Below are 15,411 nucleotides of genomic sequence, written 5' to 3'. Positions count from 1 at the left end.
TCACCTTGCTGAATAAATGTTTGTAATCTGTTGTATCCTGTCTGGCTGAACTGATGAGAACATTCTTTTTTCACCGTGGTCTCCATCAGTTCCTTCAACCTGTCCTGCGTCTCCTGCAGTTGGACAGTTAGCATTCGTACCTGCTCTTTCAGTGCGTCTCTCTCCTGAGCTGCGGTCTGTGTGGGTGCTTGGAGCAAGAATAAGGTACTTTTTATTTTCAAACTGTCCTAAATTTTAATTTGATAACATTAACAATATTTCTTTTGTTTCTTATACTCTCAGGGTACAACATGAGTAAAACATCACTTAAGATGTGGTTGTTTATTTTCCCTGGTCTGAGAATCTAATCATGGCTTTCTGAAGGAAAGAAACAGATGGTCAGCACAAATGGAGTAATGGAGTCCAGAAGGTGTAATTGTTTTAATTCAGTCCTCAGACAAATTGGCAGACCATGTTACCGTTAAAAAAAACAAACAAAAAACATTCAGTTCGTAAAAACTGCAGCGTTTTTCTTTTCATGTGGGGAAGAGGCAGAGAAGTGTAATTTGGGCTGATTATTAGAGATTGTTGGCCTTTTTACAGTACTGCATCCACAAGAGAGCAGAACGTAGCAGAATCACACCATTACCAAATGTTATTTAAAATTATAAATATGTGAAATGGCAGACTACAGGTTTAAATAAGAGGAAATATACAAACTAAAAGGCCATGTCACTAAAAAATCCATCAAGGAATTTGCAGTATGAGGAACCTGCATCACAGAAAAGGTGTTCCTTAAAAAAAGAGGGAGTTCATTACAAGTCTTGAGAAAATGAGGAGCTCCCCCACATCCAAAGATCATTGCAGCTTTGCATTATGTGCTTGAGTTTTTCTCAGCATGTCCAAAATTCTTCACATCATTGTGACACAAGACAGAGAGAGTGTATCAAAGTTTTAGCCATGTTATCATCTCCAAGAGATAAAGCCCTCTGTTGAACACCAGCTCACCATCAGACAGGGGTTTCTTTGCTCTGGCTAGCTCACAGAGAAGCAACATCAGATGCCTTTAGAGCTGAAACCTATACAGGGGCTCCGGACAAAAGCGGCACTGCTGCATTTGCCTGTGAGGTTGACCATAATACTTTGTGGTGGTGATATAACTGACCTGAACAATTTTCTATCTTCTAATTTTGCCTGTAGCTCAACTGGATCCTCTCTGCTGCTTCACAACCTCCAAGCCATCTCCTCTATTTTGTGAGCTGCTGCGTTTCTCTCCTCTGCCATTCCAATGGCTGTAAGTATTCTTCAAACTGACCAGGCAGGGAATCCTTGACAGCTGACCTCAACTGGGAAAAGCCAAGCCTGCCATCCTCCCCCCCTGCAGCCATGCAGAAGTTCAATGAAAATAATCTTTTTTGCCTCTTCAGACCGCAGTCCCACATCTGGCCTCAGGATTGTCTGGACAACATGGCAGAGCTGTGGTGGTTCCCCCAGGTTGACCTTCATTTTCTATGATTGGGCCTTTTGTAGCAGACTGGTTGTTGTTGTACATAGCTTTTACCCTTTTCCTTACAAACTGATTTCTTTTCCCAAAAAATCTGGCATTTTGTTCTCTCCTGCTTCAAGGAGTGAGCAAGTGTCATGATCACCTTCTCCTGGTGCCACCTGTACCTTCCACATGGTACCGTGTGTGTCTGATTGTAAAACAGCACTCACATGCTGTGTGCTCCTGTTGGTAAATGTTGAAGGAAAACTGGTTGCTACTTTAAAGTTGCTTGTTAGCAGCTCGGTGCTAGCTAGCGGGGTGGCTCTTTTTACTGAAGAGATTAGCCTGCAAACCTTGTATTTGGTGGCTATTTGAAAGTGTTTTGCAATATCTCAATAGTTCCTCTGCAGGCCACTGCAGTGAGGAGGGGCAGTGCAGCTGCTTTTGTTAGCAGGCTGCCTGAGACAGGAGTGATGGAGAAGAGTAGCAGAGTTAAGAGGTAAGAAAGGTGACAAAGGCTGAACCGGTTTGGGGTTGTCGTTCTTGCCCTCATCTCCAAGACAAAGAACGTCATATGGTGAACTAGGTTATGCTTCCAATGCTTACCAACAGGTCCATATCTCAACACTTTAATCTTTTTAATGCATCCGGCCCCAATTCACACCATCACAAGAATGCAGCAAGTGCACATCCTGCATCTTTAAGCAGCCCCCGCCAATTATATTTTCTTCTGTTCTAATCCCATATATAATGTCACATTTACTCGGGTGTTAGCTTTTCTTTATTTTGGTATTGGCCATGATATTATCCTATTGTACATACAGTTAATTATTACAAATACTGCAGTTTCAATAATTATAGAATTTAAAGGATGTCAATAAACATGCCCCCTGATTTAACAGATTAATATCTAATTATGGAAATTATTTCAAATGGACCACCAGATTATATTTTAGCATGCTGAACTTTAACTGTTTACACCTTTATGTGTGAATAACATTTTTTAAATGAGTATTCCATGATTGATAATGACTGGGAGTAGATTGGAGAAGAGCCTTTTAGAGCCCCCCAGCGGCTCTTAGTGGTATTGTACGAAAGTCACTTCCGCGTTGGCTTTCCAGACCGGAAGCGCACAGTCGTCGGATTTGGCTCAGGAGAAAACGCGTCTCTCGCATTCCGATATGCAAAACGTTTGACAAAGCGGAACTGCACTGTGTTAAAAACCGACCGTCCTAAACATGCATTAGCTAACAGTCTTAGCAACAGTTTACGGGGTTTCAGAACTGCTGGGTTTTATGTTTTTTGTGAACTCTTACGTTTCTGCGGAGTAGAAGGAGCGCTTCCTGTTCTCCCTCCAGTGACGTTTAATTAACGAATTGGTGAATTAACGCCACCAACTGGGATGAAGCGTAGATCAGCATGTCTATTATTCCCCCCTCTCAGAATGTTAGTTGAAAATAATTTAGAAATTATAATTTGTCAATCAATTTAGCGATTTGAAGGAACTGAAGCATCTATAACACTCTTCCCGAGTTCTGTTGTAGAATGCCCGTGATATCAAGTGGTGTTTTAATATTTCTGAGATGTTTCTTTTCCCTCATTTAGAAACAGCACATTTCTCATTTTTAAGTACAGCATTTAATTTAAGTACCTGATTATATTTTGAACCGTAAAAAAAATATTGTTATGTTCATAGTAAATGCATTTCAATAAGCAAAAGTATTTTAAAATGTACAACAAAACATTAAATTATCATGTCATTTTCCTTTAGTCAACAAATAAACTGAGCACCAGTCAACTGTTAGCCAGGCATTGGTGTAAAAAGGGAGAAAGAAACACAATGAGAATTATAAAAACAATAAAAGAATAAAATATAAAAGAAAAAATTAAAGTGCAACATGTCCAATAAGGAGGATGGAGCATACACTTCATACATTTCAATCTCTCCCTTCTTCACTTCTCATTTAACTGTCTCAGCAACATATCTACTTACAAAATACAGTATATTTTTATGAAAAAAAGTCTAGACCTAGAAAAATATATAGGACCTTATTTGAAAATTCCAAGATGATCAGAAGAGGAAGGAGAACCTATCCTACCAGTATTTCCTGTTCCTTTTCCCATAAGACTTAAGTTTAGCATTTGAGTGGTTGGTAAAAGCCAAGACCGCTGTCAGACCGCTTTAAAATGATTGCTCTTCTCTGGAGGAGAATTAGGGAAACACTTAGCGCCTAACCAAACAGGTGAGCAACATGGAGACATTTGCAGCATGGTATTACAAACAGTTATCTGTAGACGGTGTCTTTGATAGTTTTAGCTAACTGTCATCTTGCTACGTTTCTCCCTGTTCCTCCTCTCAAAAGCCATATTCTCTGCTCGGGTCAGGTGTTCCACCAGATTAAGGATTCATAAGAACCTGATCCAGTATCTCATCAATGACATTGCACTCATAGTTTACTTGGTCCAGATCCAGTGCAGGCATGGTGGTGACGAGAAGGCGACCGACGTTCTGTCGAAGACTGATCAGGCTACTGGGAGCAGAGAGACAGAGAAAAAGTCCAACATGGTTCCTTGAAAGTCCAATGGTCGGATACATTTTAACACCAACCTTTTATATGCTGTTGCCTCCACGTTCCCTGAATAGTTCTGTATTGTAGGTCCTGTAGTTCCGTGAAGCAAAGCGTCCTCTGGTGGCTTTTCCCTCTGCTGCAAGACCAAATTCTGCTCCTCGCATTGCTTTACTAACTTTGTCCTTTCCTTCTCCACAACATCCAGCTGTAGAAAAAGAACCAAGGATTCGCAGGGCAACAGAAGAAAAATGTATCATAAAGCAGTGACCACACACAGTTGTATTCTGGAGCAGGATGACGTCAGTATGTACACACACATCCATAGATTAATTTGTGCACGTTTTCTATATGAGGTTAGAATTAGTGCGAAAATATCAAATGCTAAAATGAGTAATATGAATACAACCACCCATCTTTAGGATGTTGGTGCTGTATTTGTATTTCATATTCAATTAATTAAAAAACAAAAAACATGATTTACATGCACGCGTTCAAGCACAACTGCAGAGTTTTCATGTTGAAAGTCACAAAAACCTGTAATTCTGACTGACCTGTGAACAAAGTTCATCCCTCTCCTTGTTTCTTTGTTCCAGCTCTTTGACCAGAAGCTCCACCGGCTGTATAATTTCAGAAACGTCTTTTTCTTCACCTGGGACGGCCCTTGGCTCCGCCTCCGTGGTTGGCAGTAAAAGCCTGCTGTCTTTGGTTAATTCGTCAATCTTCTGTTTCACCGTGCTGAATAAATGTTTGTAATCTGTTGTATCCTCCGTCTGGCTGAACTGATGAGAACATTCTTTTTTCACCGTGGTCTCCATCAGTTCCTCCAACCTGTCCTGCGTCTCCTGCAGTTGCACAGTTAGCATTCGTACCTGCTCTTTCAGTGCGTCTCTCTCCTGAGCTGCGGTCTCTGTGGGTGCTTGGAGCTGCTCCTGGTTGTCCTCTGCATCATTCAGACTGCCATTCACATGATTTATAGCCTCTAAGGGATGTGTCACCCCTCTCTGGAGCCTCAGTGTCGCTGGATTTGCACCTTTGGTGCCGTCTTGGATCTTTTTCTCAGTTGGTTGCTTCACCCAGAAAGTGTTTCTCCAATTATCCACCTGTATTCGACTACTTTCCCCTTCAATTTGACTTTGAGGCTCCTCCTTCTTCACTTTGAATTCTTCCGTCTGAATAGTTTTGCACATAGTGACGGGTTCCTCTGTTGTATCCGGACGGGTTCCTCTGTCCCCAAATTCTGGCAGCATGTCCATGCTACTTTGATCCGTCTCCATCTTGTGTGTGATCAACTCAACGCTCGGCTTTTGTGGTTTGGGGTTAACGGGGCTCTCCGAGATGGCGAGGTCATCAGCAGGGTCAAAACTGATGTTCTCAAGCAGTGATGGAGAACTGGCTGGGCTTTCATCCATTGGTGTGGCTGCCTCTGAAATACTCACAAAGAGACCATCATATTTCTGTCTTTTTGGTGTTTCCTGTAGAATTCTAGGCTGTGGTCTTTCCCCCCTGTAACACACAAAACCAATTTATGACAACAGACTTTGTTAATAAGCAATAGCAATATGTATTCTAGTCTAAAATCAACCAAAACATACCCTGGGAGTCCTGGTGACAGTGAAAATACATTAGCAATAACTGGAAGACCATCGTTATTGGAGGAGCTACAAGCTAGAAGAAAGAAATGAAGAATAGGTTACTTTTATATTTTTAAACTGTCTTCGTCAGACACAAATCTAGAAGCCTTTTTTCCTTACCAGCTTGTGAACCAGTGGCTCCAGTCTCTGGTGCTACATGGGCAGAGCGGGACCTAGTAGGCTGTTGAAAACCAGTAGTTCCATTAGTTCTATCATTAAATCTGGATTTACCATCGTTTAATTTATTATTCCTTGCCAAAAGATTTTCACGTCATCTAGAAAATTTACATTTTGACGAAGCTGCCGCTTCAGTGCTCGATTTTGCCTCTTGAGGTCAGTCAATCGCTGCTGCTCCCGATGCTTTTGTTCCTCCTCTTCCTAGCGAAGGAAAGCAGTAACGTTGCAACTTTGAGACGTGCCGAAATACATCTTTATCAAGATGTAATGATACATGATGGCATTTTTTACCTTTTGTCTGTTGATCTCTTTCTTCTTCTTTTCTTGCCTCTCCCTGTACAAGTTAAATACAGGAAAGTAATGCCATTTGTACATCCACATTTTGACAAGCAACAAATGCTTTTATTTGAAAGACAGCTTACTGTTGTTTAAATGTTTTACGGTATGTAGGCTGCTCAGCGTCTGTGTCTTCGGGCTCCTCTTCCATGTGGCAGCTCCTGAATTTTAATTAGATACAATAAACAAACATTTCTTTTGTTGCTTGTACTCTTGTGTTGCCTTCACAGTGGCGTGAGATTGTCTGGAACACCAATACTGATGTTTTGAGTATTAAATTATAAATTCTGCCATAATGTCTGAATCAAATATTGGTGCCATGTAAGTTGTGAAACCTCTGCCTCTTTGCTACTCGAGTCGTTTTTTTTAGGTTTTTTTTTTAACGACCAGTCTAGTTAATATGACTTGATTTCAACACACACTATCTATATGGCCTACGCTCCTTGAAGGTAACGCGATTAGGGGCCGGCCTGAGCTTTATTGCCATGTTATTCTTCATTGTCCATCACTTGTACAGCAGTTTTTGATTTAATGTTTTCAAATAAGGAAACCTTATGGGCGTGCTGTTCGGCCATAGCACCCTCTATTGGTTGGAGGCTAAATTGACCTTAAAGCCTGGCACTAGAACTGCCACTGACCAATCATATGTTAGCAACAGTAGCCAAGACAGGAGTGCCTGGAAAGCCTTTGCTTCTGGAGCAGAAAGCTAAAGCATTGCATGTACAGGACTTGCAAGTCTGATGAAAGACATCCAGAACGTTTGGGTATTAAAATCTGTACTTGGTACAATAAATTTGTACTTTGCATTACCTGAACTGGGGATCAGGGTTCATGAGGCAGAACCATTTATCTGGCAGCTTGTCGCAGTCGATCCCGTCTGGGAGTTTTCGCCATTTCAAGCATTCATCACATTGTACCCAGTTTTGATCAGGTCTTTTCCTGAAGACGCATAGAGACAGGTATAGGGAATCACTCAAGTGACTTATAAAGTTAGTAAAGCACAATACTTGCAGTATGAAAGGCCCACATGTACGAAATAATGTGTGTAAAACATTTAAAGATGCTCCATAGTGTACTAACACAGCATCCTCCACTGGAATGCTGTTTGGATCCTCTTGCTTTCTCATGTGGCAAATTTCTTTCCAGTACTCTTCCAGTTTAATCCCCAAACTGGTAATGGTTTTACTGTAACAATGAGGGGGGGAAAAAAAAAAAAAAATCAGACATCATAGTGAAATATGATTCAGATGTCTGACTTTGTTTTTAGTATCCGACAACACAAATCAGGGACATGAACGTCAACAGAGGGCAAAAATGAGGCGTCGGTGTCCATACTGGTATTTGTCAGTCTCATCAAAGCTCTGTTTGTTGTGTGTAGGATCCAGAAAGTTACACTCTATGACTCCAATCACACCAACCCCTTTGATGTTGGCCTGTAGAAGATAAAGAGTTTTCACCCTGCAGAATATTAAAATTTAGAAATATACGTTGTTCACAAACTCACGGAGCAAAACAGCCCACCTTTAACTGGCAGCCTACACGTGTGTAAGCCTTGATGAGACGATTCTTGTGATACATCATCACACCATACTGGTCTTTACTTTTGGTGTTATAACCAAAGGTGATAGGAATGCGTCTGTCCTGAATAAACAGTTTGTGTAAGGATCGGTGAGTGCAAAGCCATATTCAAACCACAAAAATAGACCTCTTAAGATGGGCAGTGATCATACCAGGAAGTTAGGCTTGTAATGGTCCTTTCGGATGTAGGCCAGACTCTTAGCGATGAGCTGATTTTTCACTTTTTCACCACGAATGATGATCTGCATCCGGGGCTTCAGGTAAAGAATGCTGCAATACGCCTTGATGTAAAGGGAATAAAAATAGGACCCTTTGATTGTCTTCCAATCTCACAGAGACACCTTCCTGCTGCTCCTTACCCGCAGCGAGCGAAAACTTTCTGGGATGCATGATACCACCTTCGCCTTGCCTTGCCAAGTGTCAGATTCATCCAATGGGATCTGGATGTCATATGGGTCCTTCTCAAAGTCAAATTCTGTTGTATCAGAAGATGTCCTGTTGGAGAAAAAAAGAGATATTCAAATGTTTTAATATCCTATATACAGTATATATAATAAGTGCATGTTTTTATGTTCAGGCTTCAGACCGGCGAAGATTCCAGATGATGATCTGTGTGCCAGTCTTTCCTGACGGGGGAGAGCTGATGGCATCCACCTCAAGGAGGAGTTCTTTCAGAGTTCTGAATGGAGAGTATTGCAGGATGTCCTGCAGACTGGCCTTGTCTCTCTCTTTTACACAAGGTAGGGTGGACGTTAAGGGTGAATCTTCAGGAACATTTGTCCAGATTTGTGTTTTTCAATCACTACTTATCACTTTGCTTTGTCCCTCGTTTGAATCAGCAAAGAAGATACTGGCTTCATTGATCCAGCATGTAAAGGATATGGTTGTTGTTGTTCCCTCCTTCAAAGCACACAATGGGGACAATTATTTGCTTGGCTTTAATCTTCTCCAGGTAGGTCTGGGAGAGCAAGCCAACACAACGTGCATTCCTTGACTTGGAGAAGACGATGGCATCGCTGCCAAGGCGCATCGATCCAGATTTGAACCCATTGCCGTAGATCCCAATTGGCTCTTTCCCCTTCACAGTAGTCTTGTCGCTGTAGCCAAAGCTAAGGTGGGAAAATGCAAACACAGCACAGTGAAAATCACAGAACTTCATACAGCAATGAAAAAACAGAAATGATCAAAATCAAATCAATCTTTATTTATATAGCGTCTTATACAATCAAAATTGTAAATTATAAATCTGATGTAAAGCTGGTATTAATCTGGAATAACTAAAAGCTTTACGTGCTCACATGTATGTTTAAGGGACCGACAAATGTTGAGCAACTATACAATAAAGAAGGAGAGACGGTGCATTTACATAAATGGAACAATTCTACAGCAGAAACCTTAAGCAGCGGGACATTAAAAGTGTAATACTACATGCGTTATTGCGTGAAATGACACCTCTTCTACAGCGTCGTTTGCACCGAGCATGACGTGGGTGCTGCCACCGCTGTGGCATGGTGCTGTGAAGAAATTACAGCACGTCTGTTCCGGGGTGAAAAGGACTGTGCCTCAGTGTCCCCATCTGTAAGACCCAAGACTGGTGTGCTCTTGCTTACTGTTTAAATGGTATTGATATATCTTGGAGAGCTGTAAGCCAACTGTGCGTTAAAACCAGTGAGACACCAGGCAGGAAAACTACTTCCTGTCTGGATGTGTGCTTGCAATCTGTATTGTCTACAGCACGGTGCGCCACATTCAGCAGGAAAGAGATTTGACATATAAAAAGAAAAGAACTCCTACATCTCCTCCAGCATGTAGAATAAGAGCTGTCAGTACCTGAGCATTTTATGCATTGACTCATGGGTCAGCCCGTTGCCATTATCCCTCAAAATGAGACAATCGTGTCCTTGGATCACAGTCTTGTCAATCCAGAAATGACTGGCATTTACATCAGGATCATAAGCATTGTCTGGCAAAAGAGGCAATTATTGATAATTCTCATACAGGCATACAATGATTTACACCGTGTTCTCTGTGATCAGTTTAGCAACAGAAATATATTAAAATAAAGATGTGAACACACACAAATGGTGACTGAGAAAAAGCAAAGTCGTTTATGACTAAATAACCGTGTTTCTATTTATTAGAGAAATCTGGCCGTGTATTGCACAAAGATACAGAAAGTTGCGTAACAAGATATAATAGCAGAACAACAGTGACTCACCGATCAGCTCAGCTATGGCACTGAAGGGCCAGGTGTGGCTGGTAGAATTTGTGTGAAGAAACTTTGGACAAAGCTGCAAGTCGGGAAAGCAGAAAAAATAAATCAACATAAATCTAATAAATAGGGTTAAATTGACGAATCCTTTTGATTAATCCACTCATAATCAATCATCTCATAGTGATTTAATAATGTTTTTGTCAATTTCTGGATCCAACCTATATTGCTGTAATCAGTACACCCTTATTTTCACGACCATAAGGCGCACTGTAATAAAAGGCGCAGTCTCAGTTATGGGTGCTATAGCTGTATTTAAAACATACATAAGGCGCACCGGATTATTAGGCGCATGCTAAAACATACAGTAAAAAATGACAACGGAAGAGTTTCGACACATTTATTGAACAAAATATTCATTCTTCCGCCACAAAACCATCAAAGTTTTCATCTTCTGTATCTGAATTAAGCAGCTGCGCTATTTCAATATCCAACATCCCGAATTCCTCTTCTTCATCAACTGAATCAGACTCACCGACCGGCTCCGCTTCTCGTCCTCCGTTGTGCGTATCGCCACCGTGCTGGTCCCTTTTTTCTCCACTTTGTGGGTCAAAGGGATGTCAAAAGTCAGAGGGATGTCATCCATGTTGGGGATGTGGCTGGGCGCGGAGATGGCCGCCCTCTCCGGGTAGTCCGCGGGCAGCCGCGGCGCAACAGTTGTCTTTGAGCGGGTGAAGAGATTCCGCCTCCTCATAAAGCGAAAACACCAAGACGGACCTCCTCGGAAGTGGTCAATGTCCATTTCTTCAGCAATCGCTTTGGCGTGTTGTCGAATGGTGATAGTAGAGACGGCCCTTCCAGTTGTTCGCTGTTCCACAACCAACTGTTCCACTCGGTCTTCCAGCTCGGGCCATCTTGCTTTGTTCCCTCGGAAACTCAGCTTCGTCTTCCTCACTTGGCGCAGTTCACTTTCTTGTTTTCTCCACTTTCTGACCATGGACTCATTTATATTAAAATGTCTTGCAGCTGCTCGATTTCCATTTTCAGCCGCATATTCAATGGCCTGCAGTTTAAAATAAGCCTCATACGCGTGTCGCTTGACCGGGGCCATTTTAGGGGTCCTTAGGCTGAGGTGTGCAGCTAATCAATGGCCGGAGCGTTTACCGTAGTGCACCTACCAAGGGCACACAGCAGGTTTTGTCACACAAGGCGCACCATATTATAATGCGCACAGTCGACTTTTGAGAAAATCTCAGTGTTTTAAGTGCGCCTTATAGTCGTGAAAATACGGTACTACTGCTAAACTTTAAACACAACGCGTTAACTGCTGCCAATCAAATGGTGAATATGCTACTCTGTTGTGATGAAATCAGTGCACGTCACTGACCGAAGCGCATGTTAGTCTAACATATCGGCTGTGGTAAAAGCTGAGAAAAGCTGGCGAACTGATTCGATAAAACGAAACAAAGCACAAACATTTTGAGGAGTGTTGCCCATAAAATTGAAGCGCAAACACACGAAGTCCCTCTCTAACCACCGACACTGCAGCAGCAAGAAAGGAGCTCGTAGCTGCTGCCAACACACTTTTAAAAGGCAAAGAACGTCCTGAGCTTACGGCCAAATGGTGCTATTGCAGATACTACTGACAACCACCCACCCAGGGCACAATCTTTGTAAGGGCACGCAAAAGGGAATAAATATCACTGTTGCTCTCGTATATGTTGCCAATGTATATGAATGAATGAATGGAACAGCAAGGGCCAGCTGACTCAGGGGTGCTCACATTTTTTCAGGACGCGAGCTACTTACAAAATGACCAAGTCACAATGATCTACCCACCACAAAAAACATCTAATTATTTTCAAATGTATTGAGTATTGAGGTGCATGGCCGAATGAGCCAATATTGCAGAACACACATAATAATCAACATTCTTCTGTAATTGCCTGACTTTACTTTGATGACTTGCACTGAACGGAATCAGCCAGGGATGCACAGTCGGGACAGTGGCTGCTGACAGCCAGCCTCAAGAACACTTCCAAATGTTCATCAGTCATGGTGCAACGCTATTTGGACTTAATAATCTTCAACGCACTTCGAAAATGACATCGTGAAAAAAAAGTCCACCTCCCATTCCGTATGAAAGTAATATGTTTTTGTCTTCTTACTTGGTCCCGCTCCCTCATTCATTTTGATGACCAGAAGCTTTAGCGAGGGCTTAAAACCAGAGCTAATTCACTGAATAGCTTAGCGCTCAGCGCCGCTGTTTGCGCATGCGCGGTGACCTAAAGGTCAATCAAGTAACGGGACTGCTGATAGGCTGACATCGGAAGTTCTGCTGCACTTAGCGCCGCTGTTTGCGCTGATTGGTCACCTGAATGTCAAATTCAGTTGTCCTCTAATTGGCTGCCCTGTATATCAATCAAGTGACGTGAACGCTAGGCTGCTATATAATAATATCACGTCGACCGGTAGATCGCGATCGACGTAATGAGCCCCCCCGACTGAGTGCAGCTAGTGATCAACAGGGGGAGAAGTTCTCTGAGTGTTTGAGGTTGAGGTGCCTGCGGGGAGCAGCAGGAAGGCCTTTGCGGTATAATCTGCATGCAGAGTTTCCTGCTGTGCCCAGCCTGTGTAGCACCAAAGATGCTGAAACCGCTGCAACCTAAGAGTTCTTTTTTTAATAAGGAAAACTAACTCAACGCGAGGCCAACAGCTGTGCTGTTAGGGAACTGTGAGTTAGGGAACAGCTGTGAGTTAGGGAACAGCTGTGGCTGCCTAACTCAGGGCCTACAGGAGTATGATACCTTCTCTTGACTCTCTTCAGGCTGAGGTGCCTGGGAGCAGCAGGACGGCCTTTTCAGAGTTGGTGTGGATTGAAGTTCGGAAAACTTTTTTTTTTTTTTTTACTGATTTTATATTTACCCCCCCCCCATCCTTTGTTTTCATTTTATTTGTCAACCTATAGCAACTCATCAGGGAATAACAAGACAAAACAAATCATCCGCAATCAGTGATCACCAGTCACATCCAGGCTGAGCAGCAGGAGAAACTCAGGAGATGGAAAATTGAAGGGAATCCCTGCAGGATTATCACTGGATGACTCCAGTACTCAACCCCTGGACACTCTTCACTGATTTTCAGAAAATTCTGATGTAGGATTTCAAATTAAACCTCATTCAAAAATCACTTGATGATTCTATCTCAGTCTGACACCGTGATGATGTTCATGATTTCAGGATTTAAACCCAGGATTAAAACATTTATTACACCTTTACTTGACCGGACTGTGACATCTGTGCAAATCATGTGTTTTAACTCCCAAAGAATATTACTTTTAGTTGACTCTTAATGCATAGCCAAGTCCTATCATTAATGTACAGATTAATAATCTCTAAAGCATGTGACAGACACGGTAAGGATGATGCACCCGTGTCATGCTACATCAGAATTTAGTTAAATTCGGTAAGGGGTGTCCTGGGGTATTTAAGAATCTGTCATTTAGCCCAGCGCATCTTGGGACTAATCACTATCAGCCTGAAGCGGAATCATGCTCACGTGTAATTTCACCAAAATATGAAATATTAATGTTCCCCAAAAGTTTTCATCGTTGGCAAAATTTCTTGTGACGAGTCTTTTTTCACTTTGGTATACATATTTATTGTTGGGGTTAACATCCCATGAGCAGTTTCAGAATTAGTGAAGCAAGTGAATTCAGGAGTAATGCCTCGTACACACCGCGCCAGTGGGATCGGTGCCCGCTGGCTTTGCTGCTTCTGTCGAACTGTTTGAACTGTTTGCATGACTGCGGTCTCAGAGTCAGGAGCAGCTGGTTTGGCGAACAAAACCTCACCCGTGGGTTTACTAACTCAGGATTTTCACCGAAACTGTCTCAAAAGAACAACAACCAAATAATAGCAGCAGCAGTAAAAAGTAATAATAAGCAAAAATACAAAAAACAGAAGCAATAACATTAGAGTCTTTGGACCTACGCTCGCCCCCACCCACGAAACGCTCGCTGCGCCGCTGCAGAAGGAAAGGACGCATTTACCGTACTCAGAGGCACTCCGCGGTCTGTCATCCTGCAGCCCGGGAAACGTTGTTGACAACAGGGTATCAAATCGAAAATGATGACGTTTATCAATAACGCGCGCACTTTTCTGCCTGTGCGTTATCACGTTCTCGTGAAACGTCATCGATGGCCGCCCAAGTACGGTTCCAAGCCCTCCAAGTTGCCCGGAAGTGTACTCGTTTCGTGTACTTCATCAATTGACCTTCAGTAGATCTTTTTGGGTTTATCCAGCGTGGACCCGGGACAGCTTGGTATCCCACCGGGCATTTCACGTCGACCTGCGGGAGCTGTAGAATTATCGTGATGTTTGTAAAGTGCGTAGTGAAGTAAAGTGTGCGCTTTAAAGTACCGAAGTCCAAGTATGTACTACAGCAGTTCACAAGTCCTTTTCTGCGTAAAATGAAACTTAAGCTTCTTCGGAAATAATTCAGATCTACCTGAACTGGCTCGATTCCCGTTAAACCCCGTTCTCAATTCATGAGAAAAAAACAAACGAACAAAATAGATTAATAGATTTTTAGTGTGCTGCGATGTGTGGTTAGGTTACTGCGTTTATTCCCAATTGCAGAATGTACAAAAAATAATTGTCATTGCGCATTTTACTGCATATAACGGTGCATATGACGAATAAATTTATCTTTATCAAGAACTAATTATCCTGCAAGTGAATTTCTGATATGCATATTGTATACGCCTCACCCTATACAAAAGGCTGATTATCCATTTATCTTGGATTATACATACATACATACATACATACATACATATATACATACACACACACACACACACACACACACACACACACACACACACACACACGTACACACACTTTATAAAATATATTTTCTATTCTTATTTCATTTTTTTTCCTGCGTGTTTTTGCTGTTGTTGCCCTGTAAATTTCTCCATGTGGGACAAATAAAGGAATCTGAATTTTGTTACAGCAATCATCATCAGAAAATCCCACTGCAGAGAAAAAAAAGACAACATACAATAAAGCAAATACTAAAAGGCAAAATTACACTAAATACAGCAAAAGTTGCCACTTTAACTTTATGATAAAGGTGAATGAATAATGTTTGTATTTACATAAAATGAACTAGACCAACACAATATGTGCAGTTTGAAAATGAGGTCGAAGCATTTGGCTGCTGCACTGATGTGGTCTGTAACGTAGTGACCACATGGCAGAAATATGTCGTAGTGTTCTTTGTGGCACCGGTGCTGAGTAACCTCCGCTGCCTCTCTGATCCCTCATGAAGGGGGCAGGATGGAAGAAGGGCAGTTTTTTATCAGTGACCTCTCATCTCTCATTCAAATGTCTCCAGATTTTGTCTGATTACTTTTTTGATTACCGGTCAGTTTAT

At 42.0% G+C, this 15,411-nt stretch overlaps 2 protein-coding genes across 6 annotated transcripts in view; one reads left to right on the top strand and one right to left on the bottom strand.

The window, feature by feature from the left end:
• LOC130535200 (NAD(P)H dehydrogenase [quinone] 1-like) overlaps positions 1 to 15,411 on the top strand; it is a 164,623-nt gene that overhangs the window by 82,563 nt on the left and 66,649 nt on the right. The window lies entirely within an intron of this gene.
• On the bottom strand, positions 3,081 to 14,161 carry morc3a (MORC family CW-type zinc finger 3a). 5 transcript variants are annotated; one of them, XM_057049632.1, is made up of 19 exons: positions 14,021 to 14,161; positions 9,976 to 10,048; positions 9,588 to 9,720; positions 8,641 to 8,866; positions 8,344 to 8,498; positions 8,117 to 8,252; positions 7,910 to 8,038; positions 7,701 to 7,820; positions 7,515 to 7,612; positions 7,260 to 7,364; positions 6,990 to 7,118; positions 6,266 to 6,340; positions 6,135 to 6,177; positions 5,955 to 6,044; positions 5,787 to 5,847; positions 5,628 to 5,700; positions 4,587 to 5,538; positions 4,074 to 4,240; positions 3,081 to 3,993 (listed from the first exon to the last, which is right to left on the bottom strand). In XM_057049632.1, the coding sequence occupies exons 1-19, from the start codon at positions 14,048 to 14,050 to the stop codon at positions 3,864 to 3,866; spliced, it is 2,925 nt and encodes a 974-aa protein (XP_056905612.1). In that variant the 5' UTR covers positions 14,051 to 14,161; the 3' UTR covers positions 3,081 to 3,863. The 5 variants fall into 5 exon arrangements, with proteins under 5 accessions (XP_056905612.1, XP_056905596.1, XP_056905604.1 ...); XM_057049616.1 differs by having other exon boundaries at positions 3,081 to 3,996; positions 14,021 to 14,159; XM_057049624.1 differs by lacking the exon at positions 14,021 to 14,161 and adding an exon at positions 12,138 to 12,851 and having other exon boundaries at positions 3,081 to 3,996.

This window comes from Takifugu flavidus, chromosome 1, assembly GCF_003711565.1.
Source record: "Takifugu flavidus isolate HTHZ2018 chromosome 1, ASM371156v2, whole genome shotgun sequence".
NCBI classification, from domain to species: domain Eukaryota; kingdom Metazoa; phylum Chordata; class Actinopteri; order Tetraodontiformes; family Tetraodontidae; genus Takifugu; species Takifugu flavidus.
This window is presented reverse-complemented; position numbering and strand designations above follow the sequence as displayed.

Excerpts from the sequence above, each read along its gene's own strand:
- morc3a (XM_057049601.1), bottom strand. The coding sequence starts at position 11,080 with ATGGCCCCGGTCAAGCGACACGCGTATGAGGCTTATTTTAAACTGCAG. Across the intron at positions 8,253-8,343 it reads ATCATCTGGAATCTTCGCCG|GACATCTTCTGATACAACAG; the intron begins GTCTGAAGCCTG and ends TTTCTCCAACAG. Across the intron at positions 7,119-7,259 it reads ATTCCAGTGGAGGATGCTGT|GAAAAGACCTGATCAAAACT; the intron begins GTTAGTACACTA and ends ATGCGTCTTCAG.